The sequence below is a fragment of the Erinaceus europaeus genome, chromosome 16 (genome assembly GCF_950295315.1).
Source record: "Erinaceus europaeus chromosome 16, mEriEur2.1, whole genome shotgun sequence".
Taxonomy (NCBI): domain Eukaryota; kingdom Metazoa; phylum Chordata; class Mammalia; order Eulipotyphla; family Erinaceidae; genus Erinaceus; species Erinaceus europaeus.
Window position 1 is genome coordinate 37,930,753 of NC_080177.1, and position 20,852 is coordinate 37,951,604.

The 20,852-nt window shown below is 37.9% G+C and overlaps 1 protein-coding gene across 2 annotated transcripts in view; it reads right to left on the reverse strand.

Moving 5' to 3' along the window:
• Positions 1-1,962: 1,962 nt before the first annotated feature.
• Positions 1,963-20,852, reverse strand: part of TMEM260 (transmembrane protein 260) — a 70,386-nt gene continuing 51,496 nt past the window's right edge. For both annotated transcript variants that reach the window (XM_007533120.3, XM_060174924.1), the window contains exons 12-16: positions 15,110-15,258; positions 13,163-13,339; positions 9,832-9,885; positions 8,192-8,282; positions 1,963-4,249 (exon numbers count right to left, since the gene is read on the reverse strand). In XM_007533120.3, coding sequence (XP_007533182.1) covers positions 3,995-4,249; positions 8,192-8,282; positions 9,832-9,885; positions 13,163-13,339; positions 15,110-15,258 — 726 coding nt within the window. In that variant the 3' untranslated portion in view covers positions 1,963-3,994. The remainder of the gene's footprint in view (positions 4,250-8,191; positions 8,283-9,831; positions 9,886-13,162; positions 13,340-15,109; positions 15,259-20,852) is intronic.

Consider the following 20,852-nt stretch of genomic DNA (forward strand, 5'->3'; position numbering starts at 1 on the left):
GGTCTGATTTCCCAAGCAGTGTTTGTTTGTTTATTTATTAAGAGAGGGACATCAAAAGCTCTGGCTTTTGAAGTTGGGACCTCTGGAATCTTAGCCATAATTTTCCCAGTACACACAACTGCCACCGAATATGTTCCTGAGGAGCAGTCAGAATTTTTTGTTTCCAGATAAATCCTGTTCTCGAGATGTATTTCCATCAGTTTACTTTCTTCTATCCAGGTAAGCATGTTTACCTGGATATAAGAAACTATTTCTGTTTAAAAATATATATATATATACTTTCCATGCTGATCCAAATCAAACAGACCTTAAGAGGGTACTGACAATGACGTCTTCATTGGATATGATCGCAGCCAAAGCTTTAGCTCCTTGTTTGCTCTATAATGCTGTGCCAAGGTTTTGGCCTTTAGATGTTTCCAGAATCCCTGGAAACATTACTTATTTGTTTGTGAGTAGAAGCTTTAGAAAGGTTTTGCATCCATAACAAAACATGAGGATGAACAAAGCAGTGTGAATCTCTTACTGGGTTGGAATTTTCTGTACCTAACCACAAAACTTAGGGCCAGTTTAAGCAGAATTTTAAGTGATAGGCTACATTGGTGCATTTACAAAATATACTAGAATTAAGATTGGATAAAAGGATTTGCTGTCACAGGATTCACTTTTTTCAACCTTTGGTATCAATTTTTCCTGAATATTAAAAAATTATTACCATATTCACATTTTGAAGGATACTGGTGGATACTATGATTAAGAACTCACATTGCTTAACTTTTAATATATAAATTTAAAAAACAACTCTTTGTATCCTAGTCTAATCACTTAAGGAAACCAGCAGGGCATCCTAAAATAACTTGTTATAAAAATGGAATTTGAATATTATCAAGGCTAACATGGTTCCATCATCAGCAAATATTAAGATTACTGACAGAAATAACATTTCATAACTGTTGTTTATAGAGGTCAAACTAGTACACAAACAAATGATTTATTTCTATTTGGACTGTGCTTTGAACTGTAGAGCAAAACATTTTTAAAAATGGGTCCCTTTGAAAACGCAGAGGAAAGTGAACAACAAGAATCATCAGATGCTCAGAGGGAGAAGAGTTTTTTTAGAGAGCATGGGAGCCACAGGCTCCTTCTCCACTTGCCCTCCAGGGTATGTGCCAGCTTTGGTGCTGGGCAGCAGGGCACTGTAGCGTGTGAAGACAGACAGTTTTGCTGGCTCCCACTTGCTCCTCAGGCCAAAGTCCAGGCAGAAGTTGGCTTTGTGGGGTTTCTGTCATTCTGCCAACCCCTGGCACTCCAGGGACTCTGCTAGGAGAATACTGGCCAAATTCTGCATGAGAAGTCACCTCCTTCACATTCTCCTTCATGTCAGGGGTTCAGACTAAAGGAAACCCCTTCTGTCAGAGTGTATGGTGTTTGTGCAATAGCCAAGGGAAAGTAAGAGAAAGGAAAAGTAATATGTTGAGCCTCATACAAGGAAAAGAATTCTTCAAAGTGGTTGATCTGGGAATAAAGCCCAACACTCCGATTACAACCCAGTTGGCTATTTTTTCATTAATCGATGGTTTTCTTAGACATTTAAGTAATCACAGTCCTATCTATTTGGACCATCATATCACTATATCTTCAAAGAGAGAGTTTTCCCAAACTACTGCTGTAAAAAGACAGAACCACCAATGCACTATCTAACAATTGTCAATACAAAGTGCATATTTCGATATTTATATAGTGCCACAGTGTAAACACTGACTTAAAAGGTAGGTATTATCAGGAAGAGGCCTTCACTTGTCATTCATAAGGCCAAAAATAGGGAATACTCCTTTTAATAAGCTTCCTCTATTATCATGTGTATGTAGATCTTCAAATCAATATTCATACCTGTAACAGTTCAGAAATAAATCTGGTCATCTCATATGCATGCAGTCTCTTCTTTAAGCCAATAAAAACAATACATTTCCATAACAGTTACTTGAATTTATTGTACTTAAAAAAAAAAGCAGGAATCATCTTACATAATTTCCTTCAAATGGATAAACTTAAGACAATTTATCACGGCTCCCTTAAATTTTTACACCACACTGAACTCCAACAGGTTTTTGTTTTAAGGTAAACCAGGTTTTTGGTTCTTCCCTGTGGAGAAGTTACTTTCAAGTCAGTGAAAGTTCTTGGCCCATGATTAAAAGTCTTTGCCAATTAGTACTCAACAACTTCAATTCATTTTTTTCTAGTTCAAGATGAGTAGGAGCCTAATAAGGCTGTGATAAAAGGGCAAAAGGCACTGAGAGCCAAAAGCGGATTAATGAGCTCCTCCATTTATTTGTCTTCCTAACAGCTGAACTGTTACAACTATTGACACTCTTCAAAAGGTTCCGCTCTGAACCCTATCCAGGCACTGCAGGCTCCAATGGACATCTTGAAATCCAGAGAATGGAGGGGCAAGAGCTTCCCCTGTGTGATGCCAAAACCAACAAAGCCCCATGGATCAGGTAATGAAACTTCAGCTTTTCCCCCTTTGAGATTTATTTACTGGCAGCTGACAAGGGGCAAATTCAGCTCGAATTGTGCAGTCAAGGCCCTGTCAAGCTTTTAGAGGCACCCTTGTCTTGAAGCACCTTCATGACTGGCATTTCGCTCAAAAGCCCTCGGCACTGGTCCTTAACAGCTTATGACATCACAAAGGACACTCCAGACAGATGCCTACATGGCATCCTGCAGCATTTTAAAAGAGAATTAGTGGTTTTAATTATGGTCGTAGTATGAAAGGGAACCATGCAAGCTCCACAGGAGACCTTTGATCAGACCCTTTTGCTAGTACAATGCCACGGAACTGTGACTATTCCTGGTAAGGGGCCTTTTCTTGCTGAATGACTCACCAGTGATCTTTGAATGCAGACAAGCTTCTAGCCCTCCCTCTTCATTAGTGAGCATTTCTATACAGGGGCCTATATAGTGCTTGGAGTCTAGGAGCTATACAACTGGGGGGAAAAGAATTGCTACAGATTCTGGCCTCTACTTAGGAAGTGCTGAAGGACTCTGAGTGACTTTATTCATTAAAACAGGTTGCTATTAATTAACTGTCATAATAAAATAAAGAACTATTATTTGCATTTCTTACTAGGTTCTCTTTAGTAATATGTATAAAAGATGCTTGTAACAGAAATGAATTTATTGAAGCATTTCCCCATCCTCCCAAAACTTCCTTCTCCTGCTTTTTTTTTTTTTCATTCAACATTTTTGGTAGCAGGAATCTACTAATTATTGGGTCCAGGTTTATGAACCTAGATAGAAATAAAACATAAATATAAAATTTATTAATGAAATTAAAAATCTATTGACTTGTCAATTATCTTATGTTACTTTTGAAAAGAGCAGTAAGTTTTATTTTTTTCATGATTTCTGAGAATTGTCTAAGACAAAAAAGCTTTTTTCAAAATATGAAAAGGTTAGTGGGTAGTGTGATGTGTGAGACCACGTAACAAGCATAGCTACTAAAATATTCTAACTTGAAGCATAAGATACAATCTTTTTTAGAAAAAGATTTCACTTCTGGCAAACAAAAATATCTTTGGTCTAATATGAATATTTTAGAAAGTGAGAATGTAGTCTTCAAAATGTGAAGGTGTCTGAAGAGCCCAGTGCAATAAACTGGGTCCTTAAAAAGTTAGTGCTCAATATCTATAAAGCTTGGGAATCTATTCCAGCAGTTATCTGGTGAAGGACTGCAGAAGTAGGACATTTTTAAAAAAAGTAATTCTCACTGAAATACTAGTTTGATAACATGTAAAAACAGAAGCTGCATAAATAGTACATTCCATTCACTAAACACTTATTAAACAGCACCACTGTACCATGCCACTTATATCTGGGGGATGACTAAGTCTTCAATTTTTTTTTTCCTTACTGTTTCTTTTTTTTTGGAGGAAAAACTTTTACTTTGGAATCTTGGAAGTGGATATCAAACAGGTCTTTTTCACATTTTGCTTTCTCAGACATTTTTCGTATTTCTCAGACTTCGCAGTTCTTTTCTTAGGTGCTTCAGTACCACTAAAATATCAGCCAGCTGTGGATCATTCTGTGCTCGCTGAGTGTAGAGATGGAAGTGTCTGATGGTTTCAGATAGGAGGACTTCGGGGTCTGCACCTTGTTCCAGAAGGCGCAGCATTCGCTCGCAGGCGATGGCATAGTTCTTGTGCCAGTTCACTGGGTGTCTCTTTTGTAAATAGACAATCTCCTTATAAAGCTGGAAGACAGCAAAAACTGTTGGTATTCCATTGTTATCCTTTGGCTTCCCCCCCCCTTAATAATAGAAAATGTAGAAGAAGAATAATGTATACACACCCCCACCAAATCCAAGCTGCCTACAGTAGAAATCTAATCGTTGCTAGGCCATGCAGAAAATGCAAGGATGTTACTGTAATTATTACAGTAGCAGGAGGCAAACATGGCTCATCTAAAACTGCTTCTGGGGGTTTTCAAATGTTGCAGAGGGAACCTAAGACACACTGTGTCAGGACAAAATGGTCTTCCTCCAGAAAGATGTTCTGGGAAAGGGATTTAGTTCTAATTCATGGAAAGCTATTTACTCAACAGGCAGAGAGGTTGAAACTCTAAATTTAGCTGTTGGAGAAAAAAATAGCTTTCTTTAGAAAACTGCATGGAAAAAGAACTTGAATGAATTTAAATTTTGCCCCACATTTTTACATAAATTCCCTTCTATATTAAAAGCCACAGTAAATAACAATAGCAATGAAAACAATACAAACAAACCCTGGATCAAAAAACCTGGGCATAATATTTAAGGGCCAAGATATTTTGAGATATTTAAATATCTCAAAACAAGATATTTAAAATCTTCACAATCTCTCATAACTAAAACCTTGAGAGCATAAAAATTTGCCACAGAATTTTGTTTTTCAACACCAGATATAGCATTAATTGAACAGACACTGAATTTCTGATGATTTCCAAAAGTAAAACTGAAAAAAACATATAAAGAAGTAGATCTAAATCTGTGAAAACAGCACAGTGCACTTGCTTATTTAAGAATTTCACAGCTTACTGAGGACTGCCAAGTTAGAATCAGACCCCACCAATGTGTCCTGGAGTCCTGCTTCCCCAGAACCCCACCCCACTAGGGAGAGAGAGAGAGAGAGAGAGAGAGAGAGAGGGAGACAGGCTGGGAGTATGGATCAACCTGCCAATGCCCATGTTCAGCAGAAAGCAATTACAGGAGCCAGACCTTCTACCTTCTGCATCCCACAATGACCCTGGGTCCATGCTCCCAGAGGGTTAAAGAATAGGAAAGCTATGAGGGGAGGGGATGGGATATGAAGTTCTGGTGGTGGGAATTGAGAGGAGTTGTACCCCTCTTATCCTATGTTTTTTGTTAGTGTTTCCTTTTTTTTTTTTTTTTTAGATTTTATTTATTTATTAATGAGAAACATAGGAGGAGAGAAAGAACCAGGTATCACCCTTGTACATGTGCTGCCAGGGAATGAACTCAGGATCTCACGCTTGAGAGTCCAATGCTTTATCCACTGTGCCACCTGCTGGACCACCAGTGTTTCCTTTTTTATAAATAAAAATTTAAAAAATTCAGATCTGTAGAACTTGAAGCTACCACTAGACTCCACAAGAACACATTAGAGGTTGACAGAGTAGGATATGACCAGGGTCTGACTTATTGGAAATTATAAAATGTATTTTATTTTACTATCACTATTACTTCCTGGCTGTAAGAATCAAATTCATAGTCTTACAGATACAAAACTTGCACACTACTATTAAGCTGTATTCCTAGACCCTAATTGATAAAGCTTATTCACATACACACACACACACACACACACACACACACACAGACAGACACACACAGACATACACACACTATAGCTATACACACACAGAACTATAGCTTTGCTGTCCTCAAGTGGGCAAACTAGACGGTCTGCCTTTGTCCCTGTGGTTCCCTGCTTATGAACTGGCCTCTCTCTCCTCACCCCTGATATTCTGTCCAGCTATACATCTGGCTGGTATTAATTAATTTTATTAGAGCACTGTTCTGTTCTGGCTTATCATGGTGCTGGGGATTATACCTGGAGCCCCAAGCATGAAAGTGTGCATAGCCATTATGCTATCTCCCCAGTCCCCTTTTAATCTTTCAAGATGATACTTTAGTGATATCTTTTTTTTTCTTTGTTGGGGAGATTAATGATTTACAGTCAACAGTAGTGACATCTTCTTGGAAAGTCTCCCCTCCCTTCCTCACACCCACTTTCCTCAGAAGCTGTAGTCTCTCTCATGACACTCCTGCAAACTTCTGTTGCCTATAAGACCCAACTTAACAGTCTTAAGAGACTTTACCTTCTATTTCCCTTTCTAGCTAGTTACCTCTTTAGTACCTGGGATAATACTTGATTGCTTCCATCATAAAATTTGGTACAGACTAAGCAACTAATACACGTTCTGTGAATGATTAAATCAGCAATGAACCAATGACAACAAAATTTAGAAGCAGACTGATTTGCTACAATGCTATTTTGACTTAGCAGCAAACTGCTGCCCTGCCAGAACTACACATAACAGCTTGCCTACCCTGAACTGTTTTTATTTTGGGCTCTGGGCTCTTTTTTCAATGGCCCTTACTAGACTTGAAGACTATCTCTGAAGGTGTCTCAAGAGCCCAGTGCTATAATCCACAGAAAGCAGGGACCTATTAAAACAGTGCCTCAAGTTGCCTCTTTTTGGTATGTCAAACTTCCTTCACAGAAGATGACTGGGCAAGAGTCCACTATGATTGGGTATTCTGAAGGTCTTCCTGTGGCCACAGAATACAGAGTCACTATAATCTTTTTCTTTTCTCATAAAGTCTCAGCTGGCCATGGTCCATCTGATCAAGCTTAGCCAGGGCAGGCTGTCAGAACTTGTATTTGTTTAAGTTATTATGATAGCTTTGTTATTATACTATTACTAGCTTTCTACTGTTAAGACAAAACAGTATGGGGCCAGGTGGTGGCATACCTGGTTGAGCACACAAGTTACCATGCGTAAAGACTGGGTTCTTTACGCCACTCCCCACCTATAGAAGAGGGGATCTTCACAAGTGGTGAAGCAGGGTTGCAAGTGTCTCTTTCTCCCTATGTTCCTATCACCCTTCTTTCCTATCTAATAAAATAAAAATGGAGAAAAAATAATACAACCTGGTCTCTTATTAAAAAAAAAAAAGGCAACACAATGTAAATGTAGAAGCTCAACACCAATATACATTTACTACCTTACATTGTTGGGGGTCAGAAGTCATAAAACTAAAAGTTTTTGAAACATCAGCACTGTTAATGCTTTTTTTTTAAGTTCTAGATTGCACTTCTTTCTCTTTTGAGTTTTCAGAGGTGTCTGCACTCATTCCTTAATTTTCAGCCCTTTCCTCCATCTTCCAGGTCACCTATGCAGCTTCTTCAAATCCTGACTTCTTGCTTGTCAAATCTCCTTTTGTTTTTTTCCTCCAGGGTTATTGCTGGGGCTCAGTGCCTGTACCATTTTTCCTCCCTTTTGTTGCCCTTGTTGTTGTAGCCTTGTTGTGGTCATTATTGTTGGTGGTGTCATCATTGTTAGATATGACAGAGAGAAATAGAGAGAGGAGGGGAATACAGAGGGGGGGGAGAGAAAGATACACCTGCACACTTGCTTCACCACCTGTGAAGCGACTCCCCTGCAGGTAGGGAGCCAGGGGCTCAAACCGGGTCCCTGCACTTTGTGCCACGTGTGCTTAACCCGCTGCTCTACCGCCCGACCCCCTAAATCTCCTTTTCTGACTGACCCCCTGCTGACCCTTTGTCAGGATCCTTGTTATTACATTAGGCTTATGCAAGTAATCAAGTTAGGATAACTGGTCCATTTCAAGATCCTGAACTTTATCACCTTTTGCCATATAAGGTTATATCTGGAAATAACAATGTGAAACTCTTCCATTATTTTGTCACTCTCAAATTATTTACTTTAGACATTATGATACATGTACTTTTCCATAGTACTGTGTAAATGCCTGAATAAAGCTGGGGGGGCAAGAAGAAAACAAGAACCTCTACTGTGATGTACCCTTTCTCTGTTCCAAATAATCACAACATCCCACCAAATCTCTTTATATATGCACACACACACATATATGTATATAAGCATAACATACGGAATATGCATGAGTGTAGAGTTGAGCTTTCACATTTGAAGGCATACTAGCAGTTTCTGCCAGGCTAAAGATGAAGAATGCGGTTTTCATCCTGGGATGGGAAGGTAGGACAGGGGATCCATTAAAGTCATGTTGACAATTTCACATTCAAAGCTGAATCTACTAAACTTTTCTTCTATTGATAAGAAATATACTAAGTCCATTACATTATTTTAAGTTTTCATATTCGTAGACATTTACTCTGAACCAACAGCAATCCCTCCACCACCAAGATACTGCATCCACTGATTGCCAAATCTCTTAGGAAAAAGCTTACAATCACCATAATTTTTATATATCATTTTTCTTCCAGATGTCTATTATTGTTATGCTGGGGCAGCTGGGAAAGAGGAGACTTGCTGAGTCTGTCAGCACTTCCCTGAAGGAACCCATTGCAAAGGCTCATGTCATGTGTGACTAGTTCTTCAAAGGTGGCCAGACTCTCTGACCACATGAACTCATCCCAATTGTATTCAACACACCCATTAAATCAATGCCTGTCCAAATAATGAACTGCTTCCTTCTTTTATGTGATTTCTTTCCTCCAGCTTTCACACACTTAATCACAGTAGAGGATTGTGCAGACATACAGTAGATTTTTAAATAAGTTTTCTAAAGCTTGTATTTGTTCCTGTAACTAGATGGATAACTTGAAATATACTGTTTTTTGACTTAAAAAAATACCACAATACTATATATGTATATTAATAACAGCTATTTTGGAGTTGTATATTTTTTATGAGTTTTTAAAAACCTCATTAAAATTACATATGTAACTCAGTTCTTAATTCACAGGGCAAAGTGCATCCCTGGTCCAGAGGGGGTATCAATACATTTTGTTGAAGGAAATGCCATATATATATTTGGTAGCCCTGACTGTACCCATCAGGACTTTTGCAATAACACTCAGGTTAAAGTCTGTTAATATCGGATTTTTATTACTTTAAAATAATAACAGGAACATTACGAACTGCCCCACATTAGGACAGGAGGAAAGTATAACATCTAACACATTAATACTCAAATCCCTTTCAATCCGTCTACCTACTACTCCACTAGACTAGTTTCCTGAAGGCAGAAACTATATGCTTTTCATATGTATGGCTTCCATGTCTAACACAGTACCAGACATCTAGTAAATATTTAATACATGCTTACATAACTAGCTAGGGCACTCCATATGGAGACACTCACTTTTACTTAGTCGAGGCAGGAGACTACAGCAATTATGAGTGCTCCAGAGTCAGACAGCAGCTACTAGAGTAGCAGAGAGCAGTTTTAGACTCTTTTACTAATAAGTATGTAATCTTGGACAACTTCTTTGCCTCCAGCTTGTTCTTTTGTAAAATGGGCACAATAAGTTCTTCAGAACTTCTTGGGTGAAAAGAAAAATGGCACAAAAGTTCTTCAGAACTTCTTGGGTGAAAAGAAATTATTCATGCATAATGGGGAGTATGATGCCACCAACAAAATCACTGCCCACAGAATTGTTTTTACTATCACCACTCAACCTACTCGCCAAATGAAAAGTGCCACAGGCTATTCCTCTTTGTCTGCCATAATGAAAGTTGAGTGAAAACACAAAAAAGTAGATGAGTCACCTTGCTTGCCACATCTCTTCATTGGCCACAGATTCCCAAGAAGTTGGATCAAACCTAGAATTAAAGAAAACAGGACTTTTCTTTTCAGCTGCACTTATAATGATGGACATATAATCTCTTTCATAATCTTTTTTTAAAGGCTTCAGTCAGTTTAAATTTTTTATTTTATTTATTTATTTATTTATATTTTTTAGAGAGATGCAGAGAGAGAAAGACACAGTGAGAAACACCAGAGCATTGCTCGGCTCTTATGGTGGTGTGGGGGGGAATGAATCTGGGACTTCAGAGTCTCAGACATGAGAGTTTCTTTGCATAACCATTATGCTATCTACTTCCTACCCCTCTTTTATAATCTTAAAAGACCAATAAAACAAGTTGGACTTTAGAGGACTTCTAAACATGGAACCAGAGTGGAATAGACATGCAGACAGAGCAACTCTAACAGAAATAATGCTACCAGGAAATATCACAGCAAACCTCACCAGAGAATAGCTAGGACTTCTGGGTAAAAAGAAGCTAGGTAGACATGTATAGCCAATGGGTAGTGACAGAATGGGTTGACAGACAGAAACATACTTCATCAGGTGGAGACATAGCCCTTCACAGTTGTCAGGGTCATCTTGGCAAGCTGGATGGTGGGCTCAAGGAAGAGGGGAGACTGCAGGCTCTTATGGCGTGTCTCTAGGGAGCTCCCCAGGGAAACTAACATGCTGACCCACCCAGAAAGATTTGCCTTTGTGGAAGAGAGGAAAGTTGGTTAAAGCCGACTACTGAGCCATAAAGAGATAGTCTGACTAGATCCACCTCCCTCTCCCAAGAGAGAGAGTCACGAAATTAGCTATAGGCACTCTGATTGGGGAAGTAATTCTTTGCTCTCTTCAGTACTCTGGGGAGTCTGTGCTTACATCAGATAGTTTGTAAAGGGCATGGTGCAGGTTGGAATCCTCATGAAGAACAACAGCCTTCCCTTCTTCAACATGTTTCCACTCTTCCCCTCAACAATTCATAGAATAGCTCCAGTATTATAGCCACAGAGCCACCTGCTGGTACTAACAGTAGCCAAACTAAATACACAAACAAAAAAGTGGAAAGCAAGCCTTCAATCAGCAAAACTCTTACAGAAAGTGAGGCTACTGTAGACATTTATAGAGATGTAGAACCAGAGGATTTATTAGAGAAGTTTGGAAATACATCACCAAGACACTCACAGAAATCACATACACAGGTTCAGATCAAAATAAAGTGATAAAGGAATTCAAGGTATACTTCAACAAAGAGACTGAAAATTTGAAAGAAAAAAAAATCCAGTTATAGGATGTGAAATATACTTTGACTAGAATAAAGGCTTGATTGGAAAGCCTTAGAAGTAGACTTTATCACAAAGAGGAGAAAATTTTAGGATTAGAGGAGAGAATAATTAATTACAATCTCTAGGAGAGTGGGAAAAAGTATAGGGGAAATAAAGCAACTCTTACAAATGTAAATAACCCATTAAAAAGGCAAATATGAAGCAGGTTAGTGGCACACCTGGTAGAGTGCACATATTATTATGTGCAAAGACCTGTGATCAAGCCTCCAGTCAGGGGTGGGCGGGAGGGAGAGAGTGCTACAGGTGTCTCTCTTCTTCTTTCCTCCTCTATCTCCGTATCACTATCTCTGTACCAATTTTTTTTTTTTAAAAAAAAAACAATGGCCACTAGGAATGGTAGCATCCTACTGTAGGCACTAAGCCCCAGTAATCACTCTGAAGAAAAAAAAAGGCAAATATAAGGGTAATAGTCGTCTCCAGAAAGAAAGAGCAGAGCCCATATTCAAGGAAATAACACAAAACTCCCCAGATCTGGGGAATGTCCAGAACACAGATATGCTGGGAGTGTCTATTTCTCTTGCTATAACTGATATGCTAAGATCTTTTCTTTTTACAGTTTTTTTAATCTTTATTGAGGGTTAATGGATTATAGTACAACTGTTGACAAATAGGTACAATTTTAATTTTATTTTATTGAGGAATACTTTATAGCACATTTGTCACAGGGGTACAATCTTACATCTTCTGCAAATAAGAGTCAGCATGCCTCATCTACCACCTAAGTGCCATCTTTCTCCACCATAAGGCACTGAGTCCTAACCCCCCCCCAAACATTTCTCCCCTTTTATAATCCTTAGAATTGCTGAAATACGCCACACCTTAACATTTTACTCTATTTTTTTCTCTTGATTTGTTTTGTCATAATAAGGGATTCACTTGATCCTTTTTTTTTTTTTTTTCTTTTTAATCAGAAAAAGACAAGACAGGAAAAGGTACCATGGCACCAAAACTTCTTCCAGTGTGGCAGGACCCAGATTCAGACCTAAGCTACATGCATAGCAAAACAGGTATAACTGTTCAAGTGAGCTGTTTTATCAACCCCACTTTGTTTCTTAAATCCCATTTCTGAGTGAGAGTTGTCGAAAACGTCACTATGCATTTTTACATAGAAAAAAATACATCATCGGGCCAGATGGTGATGCACCTGGTTGAGTGCATGTGTTACAGTGAGCAAGGACCCAGGTTTGAGCACCTGCTCCCCACCTGCAGGGGGAAAGCTTCACAAGTGGTGAAGCGGTACTGCAGGTGTCTTTCTGTCTCTCTCCCTGTCACCCCCTTCCCTCCCAACTTCTGGCTGTCTCTATCCATTAAATAAATAAAGATAATTTTAAAAATAATTTAAAAAAAAAGAAAAAATACTTCATGACTTTTCCAACAACTCAATATTATTGTGTTGCTGTATTATTGTTGCAATATTACTGTGTCATAGTGTCCCTTTAATTCAGTTAGAACTTGCTTTATAAATTTGGACTGAACTTCACATTGGACTGAACCTTTGATCATTATACAGTATATCTTTTTGTCCCTTATTATCAGATGCCAGGCACCTGTTGTGGTGCCCAATCAACCAAGTCTCTCTTCCCTTCCATCCCTCCTTGGTTCTTTAAACAAGACAGAAGAAATATATGCCCTATTTCTTTGTTATTATATACCCTGTGGAAAACAATAACATCAATAAGTAATCAAATTAATTAAAAGGCATTTCATAATTTAGTTTTCTCATGATTTATTTCATCTAAAGATGAGTTTTTTAATGACAGAGATACAAAGAAAGACAGACAGATTAGAGCACTTTTCAATTCTGTCTTATGGTGCTACCTGGGATTACACTTGGGACCTTGGAGCCTCAGGCATGAAAGTTTGGTGTGTTATGATTGTGTTCTCTCCCCAGCCCAAAATTTATTAAGTTTTTAGGGACATAAAACTGCTAATCTATAATTAAAATATAACTGTTATTCCTACCTTCCATATTCTTCGGTCCAGTTATAGATATTTCTTGTAAGTTTAATCCACTCTTCAGGGTTGAATACAATCTCTGAAGGAACTAATTTGTCACAAGAACCCCATGGCCAAAGTGAGTAGTTCTTTTTCCAGGTTGGGTCACCTTCATGAATTCCTATGCAAACAAATGTTTGTTTTCTATTGAAACAAAAAAAAATTGTGTATATTTAAGTTTAAGTGCTATATGCAAAATAAATATATCTCAGAAATGTTCATTTTAAAACTCAAACTTGGGTTACCAATAACATTTTGGTTTATAGCTTTCATAAAATAAACCAGTTGAAATTTTTACTAGCACAAATAGCTGTTTGGGAAAAGTTTGAGGAAAGCAAATATATATCTATCTATAAAACTTGCCTGCTCTACTCATAACATCTACAAATTAGATGGGACAGGAATTGCAAGAAATTACCCAATTATATCTAGTCTTCTGATCTGTGAAATGGGTAATGGTCAGCTTTCAGAGCTGTTTAAAATTGAGATATCTATTGCAAACATTTAGTCTTGAAATAGAGTTCTGGTTCTGGGGAAGATGGAGTAAGCACACTCTACACTCTCTCCCACTGCACACAACTATAATTTATGAAGTGTATACATGAAACTGTATCTGAGGACTCTGAAAAATAAATGATAGAAATAAGAGCAGGGGAAGGAAATACCCTATGACCCAGCAATACCATTCTTCACCATATATACAAAGGAGATGACAACACTCATTTAAAGGGACATATGAACCCATATTTTAATAGCTTCACTGTTCACAGAAGCCAAGGAAGCAACCTAAATGGCTATTAACAGATGACTGGATAAAAAAGTTAAAGGATATATACTTAATGGAATACTACACTGCAATTAAAAAAGACGGGGTCCCCTTTGGGACAAAATTGGTGGAACTGGAGGTGATAATGCTTAGTGAAATAAGAGATGAAAGACAAGTACTGGATGGTTTTACTTATATGTGCAATATAGGGAACTGAAACATGTGAACCTGCAAAAGCCAAAGAAAGAATAGAAATCAAGAAATAAGTTTTTCTTTTTTAAATTTTTAAAAAATATTTATTTATTTATTTATTTATTTATTTATTGGACTGAGGCAGCCAGAAATTGAGATGGAAGGGGGAGATAGAAAGGGAGAGAGACAGAGAGACATCTGCACCACTGCTTTATCACCTGCAAAGCTCTCCCTGTGCAGGTGGAGATTGAGGGCTCAAACCTGGGTCCTTGTACATTGATTGCAACATGTGCACTCACCAGGTGCACCACTATCTAGCCCCTAAGAAATAAGTTTTTCTTCTTCATATTCTGGACAAGGCCAAGCATTTCATGGACATGAAAAGTGTTCACAACTATGCCATTGAAGCAGTTATTTATTCTTGACCCTAACTATGAGTAATTTTATGTTCTGAAGTACAGAATTCACCACTCTCATGTTATCTAAACTGACAAGACTGTAAGTGTATTTTTTTTTAATTTATAAAAATGCCTATCTTTTGTTAAAAAAAAAAGCCTCCAGCTATTTTTATATGGTGATTATTCCTGAAAAACATTTGCTTTACACTTAAAAAGGGGCCACAGTGTTGATGAGGGGGGATTATAACTGCTTGTGATCCACCTGCAATGATTTCAAGTAGGCAGGCATATCTCCAATGTCTCTGAATTGTACTAAGATCTTATATGCTATTCTTGCTACTCTGTTTTTTTTTTTTTTCCTCTACCCAGGACAATAACATTTATTTCTGCCTGGTCTCATTTATGCACAGATATTCAATTTAATTACAAAGATAATCTTACCAGTGACAGGGAAATAGGTGTAGAAAATTGGTCTTTTGGATAAAGCACAGCTGTATATAAACAATTTTAGGAAAGCTTAAGAATTTAGAAAAGCTATTATATGAAAAGAATGCTTACTGTTTATTTATTTCAAGAAAATGATAAAGATTAAAGGTGACCATTCCGCTAGGTAATATTCCTTCCACAGGATTCCACCAATTCCCTGGAAAGTTGACACCTGGTAAGTGCTTTGCCATTTTGGGTAAATACCACTCATAAGTCATCATCTGTCATAAAATGAACATGACATCATATTTTAATATATTTCTTTATCTGTCAAGTACAGTGAAAAATTTCTAAAATGTAGTTAGACTCATTTAATATAAATGGAATTAAAATATATATTCATAACAGGGCTGTATAGCACTAATTCTTCATGACTTAAACCTTGGATTTTATGTTTTAAGTCTGTAACTGTCATTGGTGACAGCAGCACCTACAGTCATCTTATGTCTGCACATTTGATGGATTACCAGAACAAATTTCTTCCATTCTTAGACCTACAACATTACATTAAACTTTCAGAGTACTTATGTGATATTAAAGCTCTTCCTCAGTTTCCACAGCAGAAAGATACTCTCCTAGCACACTTTTCATCTGCCTCTATTATTACTCAGTCTATTTCTCCTTAGACTGCTTGGAAGGAGGGTAACTGTACTTTTTCATCTTCATGCCTCTGCACCTAGCACATTGCCTGGCATGGAATAGTTCTCGAGTTAAATCTGCTGAAGTTGAAATGTCTCTGATGGCCACACTAGACAACCTTGGTAAAATATAGAGATGTATCATTAGTCTGCTCATTCTTTCAAAAATGAACTATGCTCGTCTATAATGAATAAGATATATAATCTCTGCCCTTGAGAAGCTCCATTATGTGATAATTTAGATCTCAAAGTCAAAAATCCTTTTGGCTAAATTACCTTGATCTATTACTAGCTCTGAAACAATTACCTATCTTTTCACATTGTTTTGATTAAAGCAAAACAGTTATATCAGAAAAAAATGTCTAAATTAACACGAACCCAATTCCATACTTATAATCTACACATTTCCTCCTCTGAAAGGCTGTACTTATACTTTTAAAACTTTGTTTTAAAAAGCACTACTTGGCTCTGATAGCATCGTCGGCAAAGGTAGGATTTTCTGCCTTTAGCAGGCCAGTCAATAAGGGGGGGGGGCACCAAAGAAGTTATTACAGTTTAATTTGGGTTAACAATTAGAGCAAAGGTGACACGGACTAGCGGGGCGCCAGAATTCCCAGGCGGCGCCAGGCAAGGCGAGTGCGCCGGGCATTGTCCTCCGCCCGCCCGGGAAGGCGGCTCCTCCGCCAGTTGCAGAGCGCGGCGGGCAGAGGACCCGGAGAGAGCACTTTAGCTCGGGGGCTGCCTCTTGGGAGTTGCCAGGGTCCACCGCGACCCTGAGGGTGGATCCAAAGACTTCTTGAGTATAGCTCTCATTGGATCAAAGGACTTGGAGCTAGTTTTCATTTTTGAGAAATCCTTTAAAAAAGTCTGGAGGGCGGGGTTTCCCGGAAAATGGCGCCCGGAGAAGCAGAAGCGGCCAGCCTTTGAGCTCCGGACACATCTCGTGTAAACAATAGGATTTTCTGCCTTTAGCAGGCCATCCAATAAGGGGCCATAACGGTCATACCAAGGATGTTTCTATAACTTAATTTGGGTTAAGAATTAGAGTAGGGGGGAAAAAATTCTTTTTTCTTCCTTTTAATTTTCAAGCATACATCCTTCCCGCCGCCCGCCCCCCCTCCCCCCATAAGCAGTGCCTGGGACCAGCTACTAGCAGGATACCCCATACCACCAAACAGGGTTTTTTTTTTTTTTTTTTTTTTTTTTTTTTTTTTTTTTTTGTTAATTCACTGATACACATTTGGGAAGTTCCTCGCACTGCTCTTTAATTACAACTCTTCTTCCTATCTTCTCCCTTTTCTCTCTCTTATCTCTCGCAATCTCTCTCTCTTTTTTTTTTTTTTTTTTTTTTTTTTTTAATCTTGTCATACACGTCTTTCTTCTTTGACTTTCTGAATTTGTGAATTACTTTGGGGAAGAAATCTGACCCAGAGTGGACTCTCTATGTATGTATCTCTGCTCTAGTTCCCTTTACACTCTTGTCACCCTTAGAATATACACTGGATAGTAAATTTGCATAACTGTCTATTCTTGCTATCCTCTCTTCCTTTTCTCTTTCTTCACTGGGATTTGGTTACTATTTTTTCACGGACTGGAGAAATTGTTTGGCTAACTGGTAACGATTAAACTCCTTCAATACTTACTTCAGTTGCTACGGTTATTCCGGAGGTTGGTGAGTGCAATTGTCATAAAGGTATTTAGTACAGTGTTACTTGTGCTCAAAACACAACAACTGAGGAACAACAGAACATTAAAAAAAAAAAAAAAGAGAGAAACACATAAATTAAAAAAAATGGGTAGATTAAAAACAAATAAAACTGCTACCCCAATGAATGAAGACAAGAGCCCAGAAGAAACCACAAATCAGTCAGAAGTAACCATAGATAAGAAAAGTATGCAAGCAATAATAAACTTATTAATCACAGAAATGAAAACAACATTGGAGGAAAGAAATGGCAGTATTAGGGAAACAACAGTTGAGACCCCCAAGGAAAATACTGATTATCTTGAGACAATTAGAGAACTGAAAGCTGAAATAGCTGTAATGAAGAAAGAAGCTGAGGCAAGGGAAAGCAGACTAACAGAAGCAGAAAACAGAATTAGTCAGACAGAGGATGAGTTAGAGAAAACTAAGAAAGAGGTGAAAGAGCTTAAAAAGAGATTGAGAGACACTGAAAACAACAACAGAGACATATGGGATGATCTCAAAAGAAGTAACATTCGTATAATTGGCCTGCCAGAGGAAGAAAGAGAGGAAGGGGAAGCAAACATCCTAGAGGAAATAATACAAGAAAATTTCCCAGACCTGAATAACAGAAAGGATATCAAGGTGCAAGAGGCCCAGAGAGTACCAAACAGAATCAACCCAGACCTGAAAACACCAAGACACATCATAGTCACAATGAGAAGAAGTAAGGATAAAGAAAGGATCCTAAAGGCTGCAAGAGAGAAACAAAAAGTCACATACAGGGGAAAACCCATAAGACTTTCTGCAGATTTTTCAACTCAAACTCTAAAAGCCAGAAGGGAGTGGCAAGATATCTATCGAGCCCTGAATGAAAAAGGGTTTCAACCAAGGATTATATATCCTGCTAGACTTTCATTCAAGCTAGATGGAGGGATCAAAACCTTCTTAGACAAACAACAGTTAAAGGAGGCAACTATCACCAAGCCGGCCCTGAAAGAGGTATTAAAAGACCTCTTATAAACAAGAACATCACTATAATACTTGTAATATATCAGAGCAAACAAATTGTTTTTTAGAACAATGGCACTACAATACATTAAATCCATAATATCAATAAATGTCAATGGCTTAAACTCACCCATCAAAAGGCACAGGGTGGGGGGATGGATCAGAAAACATAACCCAACCATATGCTGCTTGCAAGAATCCCATCTGTCACAACAAGATAAACACAGACTTAAAGTGAAAGGATGGAAAACTATCATACAGGCTAATGGTCCACAAAAAAGGGCAGGAACAGCCATTCTCATCTCAGACACGATAGATTTTAAATTAAATAAAGTAATAAAAGATAGGCAAGGACATTACATAATGATAAGAGGATCAATCAGCCAAGAAGACTTAACAATTATTAACATCTATGCACCCAACGAGGGACCATCTAAATACATTAAACACCTATTGAAAGAATTTCAAAAATACATCAATAGTAATACAATAATAGTGGGAGACTTCAATACCCCACTCTCACACTTAGACAGATCAACAAAGAAGAGAACCAATAAAGATATAAGAGAATTGAATGAAGAGATTGACAGACTAGACCTCTTGGACATTTTCAGACTCCTCCACCCCAAAAAACTGGAATACACCTTCTTTTCAAATCCACACAACACATACTCAAGGATAGACCACATGTTAGGTCACAAAGACAGCATCAATAAATTCAAGAGCATTGAAATCATCCCAAGTATCTTCTCAGACCACAGTGGAGTAAAACTAACTTTTAACAACAAACAGAAAATTATTAAAAGACATAGAATTTGGAAACTAAACAACATGCTCCTTAAGAACCACTGGGTCGGACACTCACTCAAACAGGAAATTCAAATGTTCCTGGAAACTAATGAAAATGAAGACACAACCTATCAAAATATTTGGGACACAGCTAAAGCAGTACTGAGAGGGAAACTTATAGCTATACAATCACATATTAAACACCAAGAAGAAGCCCAAATGAACGAACTTACTACACACCTCAAGGACTTAGAGGAAGAGGAACAAAGGAACCCTAAAGCAACCAGAAGGACAGAAATCACTAAAGTTAGAGCAGAAATAAACAACATCGAAAATAAAAGAACCATACAAAAGATCAATGAAGCCAAATGTTGGTTCTTTGAAAGATTAAACAAAATTGACAAACCCCTAGCCAGACTCACCAAACAAAAAAGAGAGAAGACTCAAATTAATAGAATTGTCAACGATACAGGAGATATCACAACTGACACCACAGAAATCCAGAGAATTCTGCGAAACTTCTATAAAGAACTATATGCCACCAAGCTAGAGAATCTGGAAGAAATGGAACAATTCCTAGAAACCTATGCACTTCCAAAACTGAACCAAGAAGAACTACAAAATCTAAATGCACCAATCACAGACAAAGAAATTGAAACCGTTATTAAGAATCTCCCCAACAACAAAAGTCCTGGACCAGATGGCTTCACAAACGAATTCTACAAAACTTTCAGGAAACAGTTAATACCCATACTTCTTAAGCTATTCCATAAGATTGAAGAAACAGGAATACTCCCTTCCACCTTTTATGAAGCCAACATCACCCTGATACCAAAAGCTGATAGGGACAGAACAAAAAAGGAAAACTACAGACCAATATCTCTGATGAACATAGATGCCAAAATATTAAACAAGATCTTGGCCAACCGGATACAGCAACACATCAAAAAGATTGTTCATCATGACCAAGTGGGATTCATCCCAGGAATGCAAGGCTGGTTCAACATCCATAAATCAATCAATGTCATTCATCACATCAATAAAAGCAAAGCCAAAAACCACATGATTATCTCAATAGATGCAGAGAAAGCCTTTGACAAAATCCAACACCCATTCATGCTCAAAACTCTACAAAAAATGGGAATAGATGGGAAATTCCTCAAGATAGTGGAGTCTATATATAGCAAACCTACAGCCAACATCATACTCAATGGAGAGAAGCTGAAAGCATTCCCCCTCAGATCAGGGACTAGACAGGGCTGCCCACTGTCACCGTTACTCTTCAACATAGTATTGGAAGTTCTTGCCATAGCAATCAGGCAAGAGAAAGAAATCAAAGGGATACAGATTGGAAGGGAAGAAGTCAAGCTCTCACTATTTGCAGATGATATGATAGTATACATAGAAAGACCTAAAGAATCCAGTAGAAAATTACTGGAAGTTGTTAGGCAATATAGCAAGGTATCAGGCTACAAAATCAATGTACAAAAATCAGTGGCATTTCTTTATGCAAACACTAAATCTGAAGAAGAAGACATCCAGAAATCACTCCCATTCACTGTTTCAGCAAAATCAATCAAATACCTAGGAATAAAGTTGACCAAAGAAGTGAAAGACTTGTATGCTGAAAACTATGAGTCGCTACTCAAGGAGATAGAAACTGATACCAAGAAATGGAAAGATATCCCATGCT